We start from the raw sequence: 24,200 nt of genomic DNA, 5'->3' as shown, positions 1-24,200 counted from the left end.
AGGACGCCCCTAGCACCAGTCGCTGTGTATAATAGAAAATAGAGGGAAGTCATTGGACGAGATGTATTATATACCAGGACAGCGGTTCTTTTTAACCGATGGTGGTCCGTGGATCTGCAAGAGGGGGGTGGGGTGAAGGGGGCGTGATGCTTCGTCAAAAAGCTACACGATATAACTGGTGTACAACAGATATATTCAGATGAAGGGGCATCGTACCTCCTTCCATAAGATATATATATATATAATATATATATATATATATATATATATATATATATATATATATATATATATATATGTATATATATATGTATATATACATGTATATACATATATATACATATATATACACATATACACACATATACACATATACACATATACATATATAGATATATATATATATATACATACACGCTGATGTTTACATTTTAAACACATCGTCTTGCTTAGAATATCAATATATCTGTATAAACAAACTGTTTGTTTTCGTCCTAATATTTGTAGTAGCCGAAACCGCATTTTATCTTTCAATCGTTTGGTACCGGGGGTGGGATTGGTGGTGGTGGTGGTGGTGGAATAAAGTATATTCCCCCCCCCCCCTCCAATTTTTATTTTATTTTTTTATTTTTATTTTTTTAAAAACCCCAACACAATTTACTTCTGTTATTGGGTTCAATTCTGAATTCCCTCACCGACCCCCAATCCCTAACCCCCAACCCCCACTCCCACCACACCTATTGCCTACATTCATTCTCATTTCCCTTATTCGGGCAGTCTCGACAATAAGTGCATGGCCCATAAATTTTAATATACTTGTCTTGTCTATGGGACAGCGGTCGCTTTGAAGTACCGCCCGTGGGGATTGGTCAAATCTTAATTAATGTGTATAATTAACGCGAGGTAAGCGTTATATATTTCCTATGAGGTGACAACGATCACATTAGCAATTATCTATTTCACAGCTTAAGGTGCATAAACCAACAGTTACTTATAGGTACTACAATAAATCACTTCACACTGAAATCGGTTTTGTAATCTCCCTCGTACCGTTATCAAATTTGCATTATATTAATTAAACATTTGTTTGTGACTTATTTTGTTTTATGAATGTCTGTAAATACTGTATTGTGGACTATAATCCTACTTCGTAATAACTATTAACTTTGACCTGATCACGACCATTAATTCATGTTATATAAATAAATAAATAAATAAATATGTATAAATAAATAAATTGTAATTACAATTCAAAACTGAAGGGCAGATATAAAAAGACATTTAAATCATATTTATCGTATTTCTTTTAAGCGATTAACCTAATGTGTCCAAACCTGCGTGATACCACACTCAAGAAGGCGGGGGTTTTGGTAGAGAGGTGGAGAGAGAGAGAGAGAGAGAGAGAGAGAGAGAGAGAGAGAGAGAGAGAGAGAGAGAGAGAGAGAGAGAGAGAGAGAGAGAGAGAGAGAGAGAGAGAGAGAGAGAGAGAGATACATACAGACATACAGACAGAGAGTGAGAGACAGACAGACCGAGAGACAGACCTAGAGAGAGTGGGTTAACCCACATAAACAGACATGTATTATAACCAATAGGAAGTGACACTCACTTTGTTTACAAAACATATATTTTAAAATATTATTATATAGGTAACTGAAATGTAACACGAGCATATATTTAAAATATGACTATACATCAAGATAAATATTGAATTAAACACATGAAGACAAAGAAGTATACAAATTTAACCAAGTTTTATTTGTCAAACAAATCATCAAGTTCACGTCAAACTGAACACATTTGTTTTTCTTCTTTAAAAAAAAAAAACAGAGAGAAAAAAAAAGAGGAAACTTTATTACAGCAAATTTAAAACGGATGACGAAAGGTTTAACAAGGTGGACACGAAAAGCTGGCAAATAAGTGGTAATACATTGCCGCGTGTCACAGGCGCAGATCCAATCAGGTGCGTATGCAGAGGGTGGAGTGGGGTGGGGGACTTTACCACCCCTACTTAAGTTTTTTTTTCTGAACGTGTTTTCCAGGGGAGTATGTGCAAGAATTTTAGCGAGAGTGGGGGTCGAGTCATGCTCACCTGGAAAATATATTTGACCTGGAAAATTACTTGACAGCAGGTTTCGACCCCTGAAACCCCTCCCCTATACCGGCTCGTACGCTTATCATATGTAATTTTAATCATAAAAAAAAAAGGTTCAGAGCTTGAGTTTGAACTCTCTTTTTTTTTTTTACATGCTCCAATACCGCTAGGGTTTCAGGCATGTCCATCCAAAGTCCGATTTCTGGCATGGCCAGGAGACCAAGACCAAAGTGGTTAACATGCACATTTAGAGCAAGCTGTTGTAGCGCACACCTGTCCTGGGCACAGGTGCCGGCCTCAACCGGCTCCTCCGTCCAGGACAGGGAAGGTGTGGGTGGGTATGAGGGGGGGGGGGGGGCGTCTGCACTGACAGGTGCAAGGGAGCACCAGCAGTCCGGCTGTAGTCAGTAACAGGCGGAGGGTGGTATGGTGCTATGGAATTTGGAATGTCCCGTAGGATTAAGCCAAAGAGAAAGGGTGCGCATTTTGTTGAAGAAATTTAGGCGAAATTTTGAACGGTCTACCTAAATGGAAAGGTAGAGAGCTACGTATAGGTTTGGAGTTTAGTGGGCCGAGAGTAGCTCGTTATTTGGACCTATTGGTGCTGAAATGTCTCCCTAGGTTGCCCATAGGGGCCCTTAAAAGGGCCTAACCTGTTCACTCATGGCCAGGAGCCTGATCCGGGACAGAAATAAAGGTTCCGACTGTCCCACAAATGTAGGTGTCTGATTTAAAGGTATATTGTCACAGACCACTGACCGATCAAATGACCTAACAAAGTACTGCCTGAAAAACATAATATTTGATCTGTCCCTAAAGGTACTTTATTCATTTATCTTCTTAGCCACCCTACTCCACTTATTAAGAAGATTTTGAAAAAGTAATTGAATTATGGCAATGGTCCATAATTCAAAAATTAATATTGCCAAGATGGTTGACATAGATTTCACTCCATTATGGTTCAGTTAAGGTGATGCGATAATAAGATTTGGTTTCTAAACATTAATGTAATTTTCATTTATTATCCATTTTTAGAGAAATGAGGTTCTTAAATCTGTGACAGTATGCCTTTAATAACATCTGATTGGCTGCTCCGTGGTATTGCCGGATCCAGGGGAAGGGGTCACAGAGGTCACGTGACCCACCCCACGAATTTAATGACTTTTTAAAATTGTTTTAATTTTTTTTTTTTTTTTTTTTTTTTTTTTGCTCACCATTCACGACATCCTAAACTAATATGCCGTGAACACGCGTTTCTGAATATCTAAATTATTTAAAACATTTCCCCGGGAGCATGCCCCGAACACCTTTAAAGTTCAAACTCACTTTGGAAACTCAACTCTCTGTAGGTGCACCATTCAAGGCTATTCTCATTCCAGTTATGGTTACGAAGGTCGTGGTATGCACTATCCTGTCTGCAGCGGGTTTCCTCTCTCTTATTGTCATATTATTTAGTTTGTTCATGTATTAACAGACCACAACTCATTTATACTGTTCATGTATTTATTTGTAAACTAATTTGATTTGATTTTATTTTGTCCGTGTGGGCCTTAACCATATGTCCGATACCATTTAGTCGTAAATAAAAATGTGTTAAATGAATTTAAAAAAAAACTTTTTTCGTTGTAAATTGAGAAAAATACAGGAGTGGCCGTTAGATACCATTTATCTCACAGCGAGTTGTTTTAAAATGTACGGTATCTAATGAGCGAAAGCCTATCCTAAAAATACAAAAAAAAACAGGTTTTAAGCAAATTTTAACAGTTGTTCGACTAAACGTTATTTACAACCGTTGCACCTGTAGCTAACTTACGCGTCACGGACACATGATTGTCAGGTTAACTATACGTCACAGTGTAATCGATTTCCATCGAATAGTTTTTCATTGGATGTATGGCAGCGGTGACCTGATCTTTACCTAGGAGCAGCCAGTCGTATGTCTTGAAATTGCTAACACACGTACGTGTGTAAACAACCATGTGTCGTAAAAAAAATAACGCACTGTGTTCTTACCAACTGGTGTCTAGGAAAATAATGATATCTAACGGCCACTCGTGTAGTGTTCTAGATATCTAACGGCCACTCGTGTAGTGTTCTAGATATCTAACGGTCACTCGTGTAGTGTTCTAGATATCGCCAGGCAATGAACTTGGTTGGTCGGTTACCGGCCTCGGTGGCGTCGTGGTTAGGCCATCGGTCTACTGGCTGGTAGGTACTGGGTTCGGATCTCAGTCGAGGCATGGGATTTTTAATCCAGTTATGGACTCCAAACCCTGAGTGAGTGCTCCGCAAGGCTCAATGGGTAGGTGTAAATCACTTGCACCGACCAGTGATCCATAACTGGTTCAACAAAGGCCATGGTTTGTGCTATTCTGCCTGTGGGAAGCGCAAATAAAAGATCCCTTGCTGCTAATCGGAAAGAGTAGCCCATGTAGTGGCGACAGCGGGTTTCCTTTCAAAATCTGTGTGGTCCCTAACCATATGTCTGACGCCATATATCCATAAATAAAATGTGTTGAGTGCGTCGTTAAATAAAACATTTCTTTCTTTCGGTTGGTCGGCGATAGAAGGGAAGTAACTCTGATATCTGTTGCGTCAGTAAACTTGTCCAAAAGAGTGATACGCCGGCTGACCATGAGCGCACATACACCAGTAACCCATGTCATCTTTGACATGGACGGTCTTCTTCTTGGTAACCCATCGTAGATAGCTTTAGTCATATTAATACCATACATTGCTAGGGAGTCGAACACAATTCGTACATCTGTGCTGGCGTACAGTCATCAGGATTCGGGATACAGTTGTGAGCCAAAAGTATTTTAACAAATTGGGTCGGGTGACGTAAGGCCCAGAGGTATCGTCAACGTCCCTAACTTTTTTATGCTTTCAACTCCATTCAATTTGTTTTCTCGTGCACAGTTTGTTATCATCTTCTTGTGTTCATTATTGAAGTGTTTCTTCACAGTTAGGGAACATTTCCATTAACAATTTGAGTTCAGACAATTAAGTAGTGCAGGGCGCACATTAAGTCAGTACTTTTCTAAATGTGCAGTTTGAGTTGCTTCCCTCAATTGAGCAAATTTAAAATGAAGGGCAATTTTTTTATGTTGTTGTCGTTGGAAGATTTATTTTGTTGGTAGGACTTTCCTTTGGCACTGTCACGTAGCGTAGGCTATAATAATAAACATTATAAATACTTATCATTGAGTTAGGGTTAAGGTTAGGGTTAGTGACAGTGCCAAAGGAAAGTCCTTCCATTTTGTTAATGATGCAAGTACTTCAATCAGAATTTAGTGAGTACGGTAGATTATAGGCTACATTTTTGTTTTATGTGTCCATTCACTGGTGTAGGAAGTTGGGGGGGGGGGGGGGGGGGGGGGGTGGGGGGGGGGGGGAAGACAAGGGGGCATGTGCCCCCCCCCCCCCCCTTTCAGATATTTTGCTTTGTAATAGTGTAAAAGTGTAAATATAAAAGTGTGCCCCCCACTTTTTAGCACCTTCCTACGCCGGTGCCATTAGTTGCACTCTTTCGGTTGAGAAAAACGGTTTATACATGGTGCCACAAGTTTTGAATACCAGCTATATATAGGGTATGTAACAATATTCGGATGTAGAAAGAACCACACTTTCTACATCCCTTCGAACTAACAAGTAAGTATGTAAATACAAAACTTTACAAACCCCTAAAACCATTAATTTTAATAAGTTGTTTTTGTTTATTCCTTGAAATTACCGATATTGGGTCCACATGACTCGTAGAAATTGACTTAAAATAGAGGAAGATGAATTAACATTCGGTGCTTGTCACATGTCCTCACACGTACCAGAGCCCCGTTCCACAAAGCGATCTTAGCGCTAAGATCAACTTAAATACATAACCTAATGCACTTAAGGTGATCTTAGCACTAAGATCGTTTCGTGGAACGGGCCTCAGATCAATAAGGCCAAATCATCTATAAACGGTTGACGATTTTCGAATTAGCTTTTTGGTGAATTAGTAATGAAATTTTCACCAAATTCAACTTTAATAATGCATCTGGCGATTAGACGAGCAGCAGCTTGACCCGTGATTTATTTTATTGTAGACACAGAGAGGCTGTATGCCTTGACGTCTGAGATTGTGGCGTCAGTCTACGGCAAGTCGTATACCTGGGAGGTCCAGGCAAAGGAAATGGGCTGTATGCAGATGGTTGGTGCACAAATTGTCATAGGTAAAGATGGAATTGTTTGCTTTTCAGAAATCGGCAGTGGAATTGACCAGCAGTGGAATTGTCCAGCAGTGGAATTGAAATTGTCAACATTTTCTTTATTTAACAAGTCTCAGCTTGTTGTGTCATTTCTGTGTAGCAAAAAAATTAAAGGTTTATTAATTTATTACAATTATGAATTAATTTTTCAAAATATTCACGTATGTATGCACTGTATGTGAGATGAGAGATAGTCTGGATTAACAGTCTATATATTACGGCAGTTGCCGTCGTTGAGCTATAAAAGTCACAATGGCACGATAAAGCTCCTCAACAATGGCAAAATGTATACACCTGGTGTAGATTATCTGTCAATATTTAACATTTTCACATTTTAAATATGTCTACATACAGAATAATAACCTTTTAGTCATGTTTATTTGCGTCAAATGTCACTTCTAAAAAAAACCTTGCCAAAGGCAAGCTCAAAATTGCCATCGGTGGGTCGTTGCCATTGAAGACAAATTTTTAAGTTTGAGCCCTGTAAAGAAAGAAGTGTTTTATTTAACGACGCACTCAACACATTTTATTTACGGTTATATGGCGTCAGACATATGGTTAAGGACCACACATATTTTTTTTAGAGGAAACCCGCTGTCGCCACATAGGCTACTCTTACGACAGGCAGCAAGGGATCTTTTATTTGGGCTTCCCATAGGCAGGATAGCACAAACCATGGCCTTTGTTGAACCAGTTATGGATCACTGGTCGGTGCAAGTGGTTTACACCTACCCATTGAGCCTTGCGGGGCACTCACTCAGGGTTTGGAGTCGGTATCTGGATTAAAAATCCCATGCCTCGACTGGGATCCGAACCCAGTACCTACCAGCCTGTAGACCGATGGCCTAACCACTACGCCAACGAAGGCCGGTAAGCCCTGTAAAGTGTAATGGTGGATGTTTATTTTTGTGCTGGGGTGTCAATAAACATTTGTTTATCCATTCATTCCAAATAATCTTAAATAAAAATGTTCAGTGTGTCATTAAGTTAAACATTTCTTTTCTTTCTTTGTTTTTAAGAATAGCATGTACTATAGCCGTTAATATACCAGTCATAGGGCATAAGTTGGATTGGGAAAAAACAAATTATAGATCTGCTTACTGACCTATCACACATCAGAAGAGCAGTCTACAGATTAAAACAAACAAACAAAACAAAACAAACAAAACAAAACAAACAAAACAAAACAGCCACTCAGATTCATTAACTTCGTCAATTACGGGTAAACGTAGAATGCACTTCTAAGTTCAAGATTTAGAATACCAGTAGCACATACCATGACGTTTGATTTACTAGTCAAGGAGCAGTGGTTGGAATGGGAAAAGTAATAGATCTCTTGCGCATAGTCCCAGTCTACAGAGATGGAAACAAAAAACCCTCCCCCCCCAAACAAACACACAAAACCCCCAACCAAACAACAATATTCCAGTTCATTATATAAGCATCAATTAAACACTGCATGTACTTCAAAGTTCAGGAAGGACTCGTGTCTGTATAGTACGAGACGATATTCCGGTTCATTATAATTATTATTTAAATACTGCATGCACTTAAAAGGTTCGAGAAGGACTCCTGTCTGTATTGTACAAGATTATATGTAAAAAAAAATAGATTGTTAAGTTCACCAAGAACGGTGTATCACAGGACAAACTGATGTCGGTCTGCTCATTGTATTGTAAAACTATCCCGCACTTGTCACAACAACTGCTGAAACGTGTTCGGTACCAGGATGTTTGACAAGTCAGACTTGGTAAACTTTCCTGTCATCTGCATGATGGACTGTAAATATGTCACTTTCTGATTTGTTGTGAGTTCTATGAAACTGTATTGCGACCATTATTGGTAAATGACACATTCACATAGGAAAGTAATACAAACATTTGTTTAATGTCACTCGTAATGCATGATGCCTTGCTCATTTTCTAATCATTCCAGCCAGTATCTGCTGTCCTGTCTGTGGGATGGTGCATATAAAAGATCCATTGCTACTAATGGAAAAATGTAGCTGGTTTCGTCTCTAAGACTACATGCTAAAATTACCAAATGTTTGACATCCAATAGCCAGTGATTAATAAATCAATGTGCTCTAGTGGTCTCAGTTAAACAAACTTTTTTTCGTAATACATAAAAGTAGGAATACTGTAGTTATGATCTTTAAAAGCAGACAACTTTATGTCTGTAATTAATTTTTTAAACATTTCAGAAAAAAACTTTACTTTCTAAAAATTATTTTATGCAAAAAATTAAAATAAGTTGAAATTGTCCAAAAAGCAGAAAAATATTAAGACTAACTCACAATGCTTGGTCTCAAGTATGTTACTTGAGTCTACAGTTGCCTGTTCTCAGTTGTATTACTTGAGTCTACAATGTCCTGTTCTCAGCCATGTTACTTGAGTCTAAAGTGGCCTGTTCTCAGCTGTTTTACGTGATTCTACAGTGGCCTGTTCTCAGCCGTTGTACTTGAGTCTACAATGTCCTGTTCTCAGCCATGTTACTTAAGTCTACAGTGGCCTGTTCTCAGCCATGGTACTTGAGTCTACAATATCCTGTTCTCAGCCATGTTACTTGAGTCTACAGTGGCCTGTTCTCAGCCATGATACTTGAGTCTACAATGTTCTGTTCTCAGCCATGTTACTTGAGTCTACAGTGGCCTGTTCTCAGCTGTGTTACTTGAATATACAGTGGCCTGTTCTCAGCCATACCATCATCGACTGGTCTTCTCTTGAAAGGTTGTAGTGGCTGTCTCACTAATTTAATTTATGGTGGGTGTGTCTTAGGGGTACGTGTACAGTGAAACCAGTCTAAACCAGACCCTGAACAAACCAGAATCCTGTCAAAACCAGCCAATTTTCATGGTCCGGAATTTTCTAAATTCTAAAACGTGACTCTCTAAACACCGGATCCTAAATAGGATATATAAACATTAGGTCCCCAGCATGATCCAGTTTAGACAGTTTCACTCTACTTACAAAGTTTGGGGTGGAGGGGGTGGGGGGTGGGGGGGGGGGGGTTGTGGGTGGGCTGCATACCTTTTTCTCCCTGTCATTCATTTGTACATTTAATATTTTTGCTGCACTGAAATGACACGGACAATGCTGAGTGTAAATGGTGTTTAACAGATCTTTGCCGATTATCTCAGACTAATGTTGTTTATTTGAACAGATGCGGAGACTCTGTACACCGAGGCAACACAAGCCGTTGTGGGAGTGTACGGGAAAACATTCACCTGGCAAATTAAGTGTAGACAGATGGGAAGAAACCAGAAGGACAGTGCCAAGATTATCATAGGTTATTGCAGACCTTTGTGGTACTGTAACAAAGCATCTTCCATGCCCTGTAATGTCATGTAATGCCCTGTAATGCCCTTTGATGTCATATAATGCCCTGTACTGCCCTGTAATGTTCTGTATTGCCGTGTAATGTCCTGTATTGCCCTGTAATGTCCTGTATTGCCCTGTAATGTCCTGTATTGCCCTGTAATGTCCTGTAATGTCCTGTAATGCTCTGTAATGTCCTGTAATGCCCTGTAATGCCCTGTAATGTTCTGTATTGCCCTGTAATGTCCTGTAATATCCTGTAATGCTGTGTAATGTCCTGTAATGCCCTGTAATGTCCTGTAATGTCCCTGCAATGTCCTGTAATGTCCGAAAAAAAAAAAATAATAAGAAAAAACAAAAAAAACTGTAATGTCCTGTAATGTCCCTGTAATGTCCTGCAATGTCCTGTAATGTCCTATAATGCCCTGTAATGTCCTGCAATGCTCTGCAATGTCCTGTAATGCCCTGTAATGTTCTGTATTGCCCTGTAATGTCCTGTAATATCCTGTAATGCTGTGTAATGTCCTGTAATGCCCTGTAATGTCCTGTTATGCCCTGCAATGTCCTGTAATCTGTAATGCCCTGTAATGCCCTGTAATGTCCTGTTATCTGCAATGCCTGCATGCCCGGTTTCCTACACAATATATCTTACAACCCCTGCAGTTGCCCACGGCAATCAGCAAAGCCGTGGAAGTTATAATTCTCCACAACACTGTTTTGCCTTGGACTATGTTCAGCTCTTTTTTCCATGGCATGTTTGTTTTTTGCCATGGACATTTTAATTGCAGAGTTTGCTCATAATTATATGATTAGTACCGGATTGGGTGGGATGTAGCTTGGTCTGTAGAGCACGCGCCTAAGGTTATAGGGTCGAAGCCCCTCAGTGGACCTATAGGTATTCTCTATGAGGTTTTTTTCTCCATCCCATCCAGTGTCCCAAAACTGGTATATCAAAGGCCATGGTATGTGCTGTTTTGTCTGTGGGAAAGTGCATGTAAAATATCCCTTGCTGCTAATGAAAAAATGTAGCAGGTTTTCTCTAGAAAACTATATGTCAGAATTGCCAAATGTTTATTTGAAGTAGAATTAGTGTAATGTCAGGGTCTAAGTGACATAACTTTACGAGAAGTAACATTAGCTTTATATGGAATATTCACAAACTATATAACATTAAATGTATGTGAAGTAACATTAGCTTTATATGGAATATTCACAAACTATATAACATTAAATGTATGTGAAGTAACATTAGCTTTATATGGAATATTCTCAAACTATATAACATTAAATGTATGTGAAGTAACATTAGCTTTATATGGAATATTCACAAACTATATAATGTCATTTAATGTAGAACATTCACAAACTATACATCATAGAGAGAAGTAGCATTAGCTTCATGTAGAACATTCACAAACTTCATGTAGAACATTCACAAACTACGTCCTGTACCCGGAATGCTATATACATTGTAGATGTAAATATCGTTTCAGATGCGCTCGATCTTCCACTGACTCCTGAGGAGTACATTAACAAGTGTATAGAGCAGTATAATATACTGTTTCCGACCGTTGATCTTCTGCCAGGTATGGACATATTAAACCACACGATGCATCCCAGTTGTAAAGTGGTCAGTCTAGGATCGATCCTCGTCGGTGGGCCCATTGGGCTATTTCTCATTCCAGCCAGTGTATGGCCTTGCAGAATTTGATCTTCCACCATGTATGAACATATTAAACCATAGGGATTTAGATTGCATGGGGGGGGGGGGGGGGTGGGGGGGAACTAGCCCAATTTGCTGATGCGTGGTTGGTCTAGGATCGATCCTTGTCAGTGGATGGGCCCATTGGGCTATTTCTCATTACAGTCCAGTGTATGGGGTCGCTAAACTCTATTTTCTGTCGGGTACAGGGCCGGATTTAGACCTAGGGGGGCCCGGTGCACTTCAGGTTCAGGGGTCCTTCAACATAGAAATTAAATTACATGACAAGTAAAAAAAATGAACTAATTTTATAATTATTACATATTTTTTATAAAGGAAGTTCTTAATCTGGGGGGCCCTCTGGCAGGGGATCCCGGAGCAATTGTCCCCTTTGCCCCGTTATAAATCCGGCACTGGCCGGGTATGAAGATGTTAAACCACAGGCCTTTAGATTGCACCAAGGGGAGGGACATGGCCCAGTTCTAAAGTGCTTGCTTGATGCGCAGTCAGTCTAGGATCGATCTCCGTCGGTGGGCCCATTAGGCTATTTCTCTTTTCAGCCAGTGTATGGCCTCTCTAAATTCGATCTACTGCCAGGTTATGAACATACATTTGTATTAAACCACATTTTTGTTGTGTTTATTGTCAATAAATTGTATTTAAATTTGTGTATGCTATATGTAAATCTGATTTTAAATGACAAAAAAATCCAATATGAATGATTTTGGAAATGAAAACGGCCAACTTCTTCAAATGGGTACAATAAACTACGGGTTTTTTCCCACGGCCATTAGGTGTAGCGGCCCGACACGCCTTGGTCCGTAAAGTAAGCGCTTTGACGGCGTGGAAGCGCCTTAAATCAACTGCCGCTACGCTACGCCTTGATTTGAAGTGTTTTAGAAAAACAATTACCACAAGTACGAGCGTGGCAGTCAATTACCTCTTGCAAACAACTTGTGTACCAGTATATCAAGCACACCTAATCACTATGATAGGTAAAACACTAGCTAAAAATGTAAGCACCTTAAAAAACATCCCGGGGAAAGGCCTGAACTGCTACTATAACAAACTAATTATCATGATCCCTCCAGTCTGTTATAAGAAGGAAGAAGAAGAAGAAGAAAGGAAATGTTTTATTTAACGACGCACTCAACACATTTTATTTATGGTTATATGGCGTCAGAAATATGGTTATGGACCACACATATATTGAAAGGAAACCAGCTGTCGCCACTTTATGGACTACACTTTTCAAGTAACAGCAAGGGATCTTTCACATGTACCATCCCATAGATAGAATAGCACATACCACTGCCTTTGATGTACCGGTCGTGGTGCACTGGCTGGAGCGAGAAATAGCGCAATGGGCCCACTGACGGGGATCGATCCCAAAGTGACTGCGCATCAAGCGAGCGCTCTACCACTGGGCTACGCCTTGCCCTAGTTTGTTATAAGACTACTTTACTGAATTGAGATCTAAATGGATTTGATTAGCCAATGAAAATTCGCGTTATACGATTGAATTAGAATTCCAGACATAGTCCAGTGGTAAAATGCTCACCAGATGCGCGGTCGGTCTAGGATCGATCCCCGTCGGTGGACCCTTTGGGCTATTTCTTGCTCTAGCCAGTGCACCAACGACTGATATATCAAAGGCCGTGGTATGTGCTATCCTGCATGTTGGATGGTGCATATAAAAGATCTCTTGCTACTAATGGAAAAATGTAGTTTTTCTCTCTAAGACTATGTCAAAATTACCAAATGTTTGACATCCAATAGACGATGATTAATAAATCAGTGTGCTCTAGTGGTGTCATTAAACAAAACAAACTTTTAACTCATCAGTCTTCCTGCCTGTAGGCCCTTCAACATCTGGGTAGGACAAAATCTGGCATGCTTTAATGGTATCCATAAAAAGATGGCTTGGGCTAAATAAGATTTCCTTTCATGGCAGTACTAAACCAAATAACATTCGGCTGGGTCAAAGTTTGAGGTGAACCTAACTTTTGATAGAGCAGTTAATACCACAAGTGATAAATTGGTGATTGATGATAAATGTGAATGTGTTTGTTGTAAAAAGAATTAGTTTCATCTGGGCAAAAAATTTGTGAAATTGTATTTCATCTGTGTCAAATAGCCTTGTGCTTGAAACATGTATGGGGTACCTGTAAAAAAAAGTACTCAAATTTTGTGTGGAACATGAGGTGTTGTATAAACATCTGGTTAAACTGAAAATGAGCCATGAAAGGTACCATTTAATGCAGTTAATACTTTAAGCTAGGGGTTGTAATACTTATACATGTATTTATGGGTCATAGTTTGATTGATAAATTGCATACTGTATAGTGTTTTTATTTGGTATAGTACTCCGTATAACAGTGGTGTAGCGGGACATGTAGCCTCAGTCTTATAAGAGATTTTGTTTCCCCAATCTTTTGTTTTTGTGGATTTACTGCCATGTTGCTCATTTACTGAAAATGAGTTTAGGGATGCAATACATAGCGTCAGTCTTTTATGGGTGTTATGTGGTCTTCAGGATTTTCACATTTTCAAATGAAATACATTGCAAACTGGTAAAAGACAAAGTTAAGATATGAGGAGTTCAGGTGCAAAACCCATTAAGTCCATCTGACTTCGTTTGTTTTAAAATGAAGATTTTTACCTGATGGAAATTTTAATTCTCACTAATTCCACTTTTCATGTCATGAAATGGTTATGGAGCAATGAACAAAAAATATGAATGTAAAAAATGAACCTTTAATAAAAAAAAAACTTGGTAATTACCAAAATGTGATTGATTTTTCTGCAAAACCAATTAAGTCCACCTTCGGTTTCTTTGCAAAACTCAGTAAGTCCATTTCTGGAGACTAGTCTTATGGAAATGTTGCAAAATCAAAGAACAGACAATTAGAAACATTTTAAAAGTAAAGGTTGAATTAAACATTTACAAAAGAACTTTACTTGTCCATGGATATACTATGGCAGTTGCTGTCCTATTGTTCCTAGCCTTCACAAAGTGTTAAAACTGACACTCATTTAAAACGATTGTGCCATCCCAGTGTAATAACAATGACAGTAAGATACTCACTCTAGAATTATAATTATGGAAAGATGAGTGGAAAATAATGCCAGTTGGGTCACAACATACTCCATGCCCCATTGGAAGTCATCAAAAGATTACACGAAAAGTTCAGTCAGTCATCCCGCCCCCTCCCCCAATTTAAACACACATCCATCGATTGATTGAAATTGGGCTAGTGAGTGTTAAAGTAATTTTTCACAATATTGAACAAACTGGCACACCACATAATTCTTGGTCACACGTGTGCATGTTACACGAGGAATCAAACCTTCACAACTGTAGCGAGCTGTTTTGACTATAAAACAGGCCGAACTTCGTTGCCGACGTCGTTTACGCTTTCCTGTTGGTGATGACATTACAGGTTCGTCAACTGCATCATAAGTTTCCATAACTAGCGTGGATAAATTGGCCAAAATATGAAGGAATTGTACGAATTCAGCGCACAAAAATGCTTATCATGGGCGCAGTCATCTTATGCGTCATGTGATCGGATGTGCACATGTGATTGGTTGTCTACAAACTACGTGGTTCTGCAGACAAACTCAGACGGCGTTTCTGAGGTTCTGCAAAGAAACCGTATTCTAGCTTGGATTTAGAGTGGGACTAACGGGCTTTTGAAGCAAAATTTATTTGCTCATTGGGTACCAGGGACTGACAAGGTTTGTCTCCAGCGGTTATCTGAATTTTCATTGATGTGGCGTTTGCGAGGTTTTGTGCCTGAACTCCTCATATGTTTTAATGACACCAGTAAAGCACATTAATTATTGGCTATTTAATGTCAAACATTTGATATGTAATCTTAAAGAAAAAGCCGCAGTATTTGACATTGAGTAGCAAGGAATCTTACATGTACCTGTACTTGTACCTGTTCTTTCCTGCTGACGCAATGTTTCATAAGCCCGTCTTTAACGTGGGGTGGGACATAGCCCAGTGGTAATGCGCTTGCTTAATGCATGGTCAGTCTGGGATCGATCCCTGTCGGTGGACCTATTGGGCTATCCTGTCTGTGGGATGGTTCATATATAGGATCCCTTGCTACTAATGAAAAAATGTAGAGGGTTTCCTGTCTAAGACTGTTTGTAAAATTTACTAAATGCTTGACATCCAATAGCCAATGATTAATTAATCAATGTGCTCTAGTGGTGTCGTAAAACAAAACAAACTCTTTAATGGGTCATATTATGGTATGGCGTTGTCTGTCCGTAAACCTTTCCTTTCCAAAGCATATTTTTTTATCAGTTCATATAGAATCATCAGACCTTGCATGCAAGTACAACTTGGGATGGGGGTGTGTTGCATACAATAACTAGGTCACCACGACCTATTTTTCACACCTTACTGCACAGTAAAGGAAATCCTTGTCCAGGTCATATCTTCCTTATCAATTCATATAGGATTATCAAACCCTGTTTGCAAGTACAACTTGGGATGGCAGGGTGTCATGTACCATAACTAGGTCACTGTGACCTACTTTTCACGCATTACTGCGTCCAGGCCATATCTTTCTATCAGTTCTTATAGGCTCATCACACCTTGCATGCTAGTACAACTTGTTACTTTTATTAAAGTAAAGACACCCATAAGTCACCTTCACAAATACTTTGTTGGGATGTGGGGCGGGATGTAGCCCAGTGGTAGAGCGCTTGCTTCATGCACGGTGGGTCTGGGATCGATCCCAGTCAGTGTGCCCATTGGGCTATATTTCTCGCTCCAGCCAGTGCACCACCTCTGGTATATCAAAGGCCGTGGTATGTGCTGTCCTGTCTGTGGATAAGATCTCTTAATGGCTACCAATGTAAAAATGTAATGAGTTTCCTCTCTAAGACTAAATGTCGAAATTAGCGAATGTTTTGACATCCAATAGCTGATGACCGGCCTCGGTGGCGTAGTGGTTAGGCCATCGGTCTACAGGCTGGTAGGTACTGGGTTCGGATCCCAGTCGAGGCATGGGATTTTTAATCCAGATACCGACTCTGAACCCTGAGTGAGTGCTCCGCAAGGCTCAATGGGTAGGTGTAAACCACTTGCACCGACCAGTGATCCATAACTGGTTCAACAAAGGCCATGGTTTGTGCTATCCTGCCTGTGGGAAGTGCAAATAAAAGATCCCTTGCTGCTAATCGGAAAGAGTAGCCCATGTAGTGGCGGCAGCGGGTTTCCTCAAAATCTGTGTGGTCCTTAACCATATGTCTGACACCATATAACCGTAAATAAAATGTGTTGAGTGCGTCGTTAAATAAAACATTTCTTTCTTTCCAATAGCTGATGATTAATAAATCAAGGTATTTTAGTGGTGTCGTTAAACAAAACAAACTTCCTTATCAAATCATATAGGATCATCAAACCTTGCATGCAAGTACAACTTGTTACTTGTATAAAAGTAAAGACACCAATAAGTCATCTTCAGAAACATTTCAGTTGGATGTGTTGTTATTAAACATTGCTTTTCTTTTCTCCTAGGAGCAGAGAAGCTAATTCGTCATCTTCATAAACACCACATTCCTATGGCGATCGCGACGGGCTCCACGAAGTACAACTACGACCTGAAAACGACCAAACACAAGGAACTGTTCAGTGTCTTTGATCACGTCGTTCTCAGTAGCGACGACCCAGAGGTCAAACACGGGAAACCAGCACCCGACTGTTTCCTTGTCTGTGCCAGACGATTCCGGGACAGTCCGGCCCCAGAAAAGGCAAGTTTCTTCTTTCTTTCTTTTTGACTTTTATTAAGAGTATTGGGGGGGGGGGGGGGGGGGGGATTTTACAAGAGTGTTTTGTTTTTATATTGTGGTAATGAACTTGCAAACCCTAGTTTTTAAACACCATCATGTAGTTTTTTAACTTCTAGGGTCATTTCTAATACTGGAAATCAGTCTCTGACATTACTTAACATTTTATTGTTTAGATCATCCATTTCATACATGTACAAATTTACATCTGTACATACACAGCCTTTAAGAAATGACGGTGAGCCTGAGGTGCTTGCATCGCAGGATCGAACCACTGCGGTGGATCCATTAAACTGATTGGGTGCACCACAACTGGACAAAGGCAGTGGTATGTGCTGTCCTTCTGTGGGAAAGTGTTTATAAAAGATCCCTTGCTGCATTGGGGAAAATGTAGCGGGTTTCCTCCGATGACAGAATTACCAAATGTTTGGCATCCAATAGCTGATAATTAATGAATCAATGTGCTCTAGTGATGTCTTTTGACAAAAACCATGTTGAGTGGGTACAAATTTATAACTTTTACTCACATATTTTCACTTAAATGTTTGTATAAATATATAAAATAATGTTCATATTTGAATAGGTAAGTATTATTTTCATGGTTTTTTCTAAATATTATATTTTAGATCAGTTAATGTTCATTAAAATTTGGGAAAAAAATCTATAAAATTGCAGTTACTTACGGACATTTGTATACCAGCTTTTTCTTTTTGGAAATGAACTACAATTTATGTTCCAGTATTACTTGATTTTCCTTGTTAGTAAAACAGTCAAATTCATTATCAAATTAGCGGTCACAATCGGTTATCAATTCCTGAAAATGACTGCAACATTCCGCCATTGTTGTCAAGCGAAAATATTTGACGAAAACCAATTTTTTAACTCAAAATATCCAGATATTTCTCACACAAAAAATAAATAAAATGAAGTTGCCATTCAGTGTATGGTGTATTGGCTTATGAAATGTTTAAAGGGACACACCCTAGGTTTTAAACACTAAGGCATATTTTTTACTATTATAACCATTTTTGATAACTGAAATCATACTTTACTTAGATTTTATGGTTTAGATTATCAGTTTCCGTACATTCGAAGTGTTTCTGGTCATTCTGGTGTTTTTAACATCACAAAATGCATTTCTCATATTTTTAACCTTTAGACTACTGGATTAATTTTTAACAAAAACCACATTGAGTGGGTACAAGTTTATAATTTTTACTCACATATATTCACTTAAATGTTTCATAAATACATGAAATAAAGTTCATATATGAATCGGTAAGTATTATTTTCGTGTCTTTTTTTGTAATTTTTATTATTTTAGATTGGCTAATGGTGATTAAAATTAGGCAAAAAATCGAAAAAGTTGCGTTTACTTACGGGCATTTGTGGCCAGCTGTCCAGTATTTATGTCCATTATTCCCGATAACAGTGGTTTTCTGACCAGAATTTTTTTTAAAACTACGATTCATATTGCAATATTTGGTAATTTTCGTTGTTGGTAAAACGATCAAATTTATCAAATTAGCTGTTACAATCAGCTACCGATCCCTGAAAATTACCGCGACGTGCCGCCATTGTTGTCAAGCGAATATACTTGCCGAAAACCACTTTTTGAACTCCAAATTTCAAGGTATTTTCAATTGAAAAAATAAAAACAAAAACCACCATTTTGAAAAAAAATCTTTTTTCTTTAATAGACTTCTTTCACATTCCACTGCGCATGTGCCCGTTGCGTTGCGTTGCAAATTGGGGGGCAAAAGCAATGGGAGGCAACGACCATTGTTCAATTATTAACTGTTCCAACCGCATATGTCTGGGAAATTCGTTATCCTTCCATCGATATCCAGCCAATGAATATCGGAAACGATTGTGGGTAATCGTTTCACGTAGAAAACGATTTTAATGTTACTCTAAGTACGAGGGTTTGTTCGGCACATTTTGTAGGAGGGAAGCCAATGAACGCATAAGGGACCAAAACTTTACCGGTTCTGTACAGGATGTTCCTACACAGGGCAGTCTAGTATACTTAGGTATGGTGGAAAACACATTAACAGTAAAGAAAATAAATATATATTTTGTATATAAAGAAAATATATGTATATTTCGGATTATACTCAATAAAATATATAACTTATGTGAGAACGGCTTCGCCGATTCACACAATTTAAGGATGATTTATTTTGTTCATACCCCGATGAACGTAAAAGAAATAACAGACACTCCTTAAATAATAATAATAATAATAATAATAATAATGATATATAAATATATATAGAGTGATGACGGCTCTGTACAGGACGTTCCTACACAGGTCCGTCTAGTATTTATATACCTAGATATGGTGGAAAACACATTAACTGTAAAGAAAATAAATATATTTTGTATAATACTCAATGCGTTCATGTTGACACTGTATAAAAACATGTGTATGGGTAAACAGAACGGCACCTACCTTCAACACCCCCCCCCCCCCCCCCCCAAATCCCCCTTTTTTAAATTCCCACTTTATGGATATACATGTAACAGCATAAATTCTCTTCTTTTTTTAACTTTTCCCAATTAGATAGACACTAAGAAAAATGCAACAAAACACCTTCTGATATATATATATCAGTCAAACCTGTCCTAGCGGCCACCTGCCTTAAGCGGCCACTTTTTTCCTCCCAAACGATTTATAATGTAAATGCACCTGTAATAAGCGGTCACCTGTCTATCGCGGCCAGCGGCAACCTAAATCGGATCCCAAATCGCTAAAATACCTGCATTAAGCGGCCACAGTAAAGTTTTACTCTTATATAAAAGGGATATTTTAACAACAGCGACAAGGTGCAGCAAATAACCGATCTTCACACCTTCAGGAATAATAGTACCCATTCAGTCCCGACATCTCCACTGTGTATCAATTAAGGAAGTATGAATCTGACATGCATCTAATTGCCTCTGGGCAGGCTACGCTTGACATTTGTAGATTCACTTACTATAACAATACATCGCATGAAGTCGGAATTAAATAATTAAATGGAAAAAGAAAACAAACTTGTTGAGAACGGTTAATTTAATATATTCTATTTGCATTATTTTTGAAGGAGACAACATGTCAAAAGTTGATTTATAGTCAACTATGAAGCACACATCCGTTAATTAGCAGTACAGACGGTAAAACAAGAAACAACAACAAATGTTTTAAAGACTATATATGTAGCAACCTGTACTCAGCGGCCACGTTTATCTACTCCCTTGTGTGGCCGCATAAGACAGGTTTGACTGTATATATATATATATATATATATATATATATATATATATATATATATATATATAGATATATATGTGTGTGTGTGTGTGTGTGTGTGTGTGTATATATACTCTCTCTCTCTCTCTCAAATATATATATCGATCGATGCCATAACCTGTCGATGCCATAACCTATGGAATCTGTCAAATGTTTTGTTTATACTTTTTACGAGATAGTCTTTTAATCTGGCGTTATCAAAATCCTCGGATACAAGTCGCAGAGACTTTGTCCAAGTTGTTGCACTGCTTTTTAATTTGAACCATTCCGCTGTAAATTTCAGCGGACTGTTTTCTACGGCCATTATACCATCTAATTCGAAATATGTACATGTTAGTTGCCAAAGTTTAAAAGTCTCCTACGAAGCTACTCAAGTTGCCCATAACAACCTATCTGTCACGCCCCCCCCCCCCCCCCCCCCCCCCCCCCCCCCCCCCAATTTGTAAATAGACTAGTTTCAGTCTATTTTGTCAACGGACGTTACTCTTCACGCGCATGCGCAATAGGAATGTGAAATACCTCTATTATATTTCCGTTTCCGGTGAGTGTCGTGTGCAAAACGGCGGGAAATATGAATTGGGGAATGCACTGTATACAGTGTACAGTATATCGACTGACGTGACGTCGGGCGAGATATCTCGCCTGCAGTGCGTCTGAGAAGTAACAGTTATGGAGTAGAGTTTTAGTCTATTTGTAGAGGGTATTTCACCATTTCATAGTCACAGACTCATGTTTCACTCAATTGTAACTATAAAAGAAAGAAAAGTAAAGTGGCCATTTTAGTCTGGATCAAAGCTATTACCTGTTGTCTTATTATTTCCGACCTGACACACATGTAAAATGACAGGAAATATCGAGTTAATGTACTGTATGCAGTATACAGTGTGTTAGCTTGCATGATGTCGGGGCAACATATCTCACCTGCAGTAAGACGGTCAAACAATAATCTTTTTATTTCCTGCCAACCACATGTACACTTAACAATCTTACAATGCATGCAGAAGGTTAAAGAAAACTTAAGTTTAACTTTCCAATCAGGTGTTGGTATTTGAAGATGCCCCCAACGGAGTGGACGCTGGTCACGCAGCCGGGATGCAAGTCGTGTGGATACCGGACGAACGCGCAGAACTAGACGGCCACAAACACAAGACTGCGGTGATCCTCAAATCACTGGAGGAATTTAAACCAGAAGAGTTTGGACTTCCTCCTTATGACAGTTGATAGTAGCGACCTTTAGACGCAAAAATTATAGGGGAAGATAACATTGTCTGATCAGAGAATTTGTTCTGTGATGCACTCACATTCCAAATTCAGCATTTATTCATCCCATTTTCATTACTGATTTTGCAATATATACAAATTCATTTTTTTAATTTTAGTATTTAGTCAACGATTCAAACACTAAGGTCAGAATTTACAAAGCCCGTTTATATCATACATGTGTGTAACTACATATTTAAAATGTTTAAACACCTGCGTTAAGAAAATCAAGCTTTGTAAATTCAGCCCATAGTGTTAGGTACCACAATCAGTTTTAATGTTGTACTCAAAACTACGCATAGCATTTTTAAATTACCATAATGGGTTTGTAGTGGGAGGGAGAGGCAGTCGATCAGACAATAAATACCAACTTGAGCTTGCAGTTAAAGGGACATTCCCGAGTTTGCGGCATTGTAAGATGTTTCCGACTAATAAAATATTTCTATGATTAAACTTACATATTAAATATATTTTCTTGTTTAGAATATCGGTGTCTCTATATTCAATGTGTTTCTGGTCGTCTTAATATTTGTAAGAACCCAAACTGGAGTTTGTCTTCAAATAATTTCGAACGTACAAATATTAGAACGATCACAAACACGTTTAATATACAGCCACTAATATGTTATACAGAAAAATATATTTGATATGTAATTACAATTGTTAAAAAGTCTGTTAGTCGATAACATCTTTAAAATTGCAGCAAAATTGGGAATGTCCCTTTAACTTATGTGTCCCAGAGCAGTTTCATGGTCACTTGCATGTCCCAGAGCAATCATTTTCAACTCTGCTATTTCATTGAATGGTATGTCTTTAAATCAAGATCACACGTGTGGTATCATAAATCATGCATTACTTTTTTTGCCAATGAGTGTAAGAAAAATGTATAATAAAATTATTTTTATTTCTACATTTGATATCATTATACATCAATAAAATTACATATTTTAGTAATAAGTGGGTTTTTTAAGTGTCTTGATTTTTTTAAATTGCACACTTGGCATACTACATGTAGTCTAATATACTCTTAAAAAAAAGTATATGACAAGCAACAAACAATGGAGTGAAAAATATACTCTTCAAAAAAAGTAGGGAAACTAATAAGAATTTACAATTGCCAAAATTGTAAGGCATATTAGCTGTGGGGAATGGTTATATGATAATAGTGAATTAATTGGGCAAACATTACAACCGGAAGTTTAGTATTACAGTAGGTTTTATGACCACCAAAGTTCTTGAAGGACGATTGGGGTCAGAAGTGAAATTAGAAGGTTTTTTTATCAGTAAATCGCAAATTCAGACAATAAAAATGACTAAAAACAAAACAGTAACAACTGTATGATCAACAGAATGAAAAATATTGACAGAAATAATGTTCCACAATGATTAATCGACCTTCCTGAAAATGGTCACAATCGAGAATGACACCCCGCGCACGTGTACGGGGCAAATGCGTGATGCATGTGCAAACTATGGAATGTGTTCCGGTGTGTTTATAAACAGACCTGAACATTCTTTACTAGGATGTCTGTGGTCAAAACGTATGTTCGGTCTAATAGTTCATATTAACATTAATCTTTCAGGTTCCCCTACTTTTTTTAAACAGTATCTTTTGAGATTACTACGCTCCATTTATCACAGTTGCCATTGGTTTCTACCTGTTGTTTTCCACAACCAACAATGAAAACCAGTAATGGTTATCCACCAATGAAATTAGTAAAGAATATGATACTAAGTTCACACACACAAAAAAATTCAATTTGGGATTTTTTGTTTAGCACTCACAGTAGCAACATTATCTAATGCCTTTATTTATGCATGGTATGTGCTATCCTGTCTGGGATGGCACATATAAAAGAAGGAAGGAAATATTTTATTTAACGACGCACTCAACACATTATTATTTAGTGTTATATGCCGTCTAGACATGGTTAAGGACCACAGATATTGAGAGAGGAAACCCGCTGCCGCCACTTCATGGGCTACTCTTTTCAGTTAGCAGCAAGGGATCTTTTTATATGCACCATCCCACAGATAGGATCGTATATATACCGGATAGTACATACCACAGCCTTTGTTACACCAGTTGTGGAGCACTGGCTGGAATGAGAAATAACCCAAACGGGTCTACCGACGAGGATCGATCCTAGACTGACTGCGTACGCATCAAGCAAATGCTTTACCACTAGACTACATCCTGTCCCTGCATGTAAAAGATCCCTTGCTACTAATGAACAAAAAAAAACAGTGTCGTGATTAGGCCATCGGTCTACAGGCTGGTAGGTACTGGGTTCGGATCCCAGTCGAGGCATGGGATTTTTAATCCAGATACCGACTCCAAACCCTGGGCGAGTGCTCCGCAAGGCTCAATGGGTAGGTGTAAACAACCTGCACTGACCAGTGATCCTTAACTGGTTCAACAAAGGCCATGGTTTGTGCTGTCCTGCCCGTGGGAAGCACAAAAAAAAGATCC

The 24,200-nt window shown here is 38.6% G+C and overlaps 1 protein-coding gene across 4 annotated transcripts; it reads left to right on the top strand.

Annotated features, from left to right (window-relative positions):
• The first annotated feature begins 4,681 nt into the window (after positions 1-4,681).
• LOC121375317 (pseudouridine-5'-phosphatase-like) lies at positions 4,682-22,233 on the top strand. Of its 4 annotated transcripts, none has more exons than XM_041502715.1 (6): positions 4,700-4,787; positions 6,181-6,306; positions 9,505-9,630; positions 11,153-11,245; positions 16,904-17,136; positions 21,506-22,233. In XM_041502715.1, exons 1-6 carry the CDS (start codon positions 4,730-4,732, stop codon positions 21,686-21,688), a joined length of 819 nt encoding a protein of 272 aa, XP_041358649.1. In that variant the 5' UTR covers positions 4,700-4,729; the 3' UTR covers positions 21,689-22,233. The 4 variants fall into 4 exon arrangements, with proteins under 4 accessions (XP_041358657.1, XP_041358649.1, XP_041358666.1 ...); XM_041502740.1 differs by having other exon boundaries at positions 4,763-4,898; XM_041502723.1 differs by lacking the exon at positions 6,181-6,306 and having other exon boundaries at positions 4,682-4,787.
• Positions 22,234-24,200: the final 1,967 nt, after the last annotated feature.

The sequence above is a fragment of the Gigantopelta aegis genome, chromosome 1, assembly GCF_016097555.1.
Source record: "Gigantopelta aegis isolate Gae_Host chromosome 1, Gae_host_genome, whole genome shotgun sequence".
Lineage (NCBI taxonomy): Eukaryota > Metazoa > Mollusca > Gastropoda > Neomphalida > Peltospiridae > Gigantopelta > Gigantopelta aegis.
This window is presented reverse-complemented; position numbering and strand designations above follow the sequence as displayed.

What these genes read in the sequence shown, in the direction of transcription:
- LOC121375317 (XM_041502715.1), top strand. Translation starts at nt 4,730, where the DNA reads ATGAGCGCACATACACCAGTAACCCATGTCATCTTTGACATGGACGGT. An exon ending in TGGTGCACAAATTGTCATAG is followed by an intron (nt 6,307 to 9,504) that starts GTAAAGATGGAA and finishes TTATTTGAACAG; the next exon opens with ATGCGGAGACTCTGTACACC. An exon ending in GACCGTTGATCTTCTGCCAG is followed by an intron (nt 11,246 to 16,903) that starts GTATGGACATAT and finishes CTTTTCTCCTAG; the next exon opens with GAGCAGAGAAGCTAATTCGT.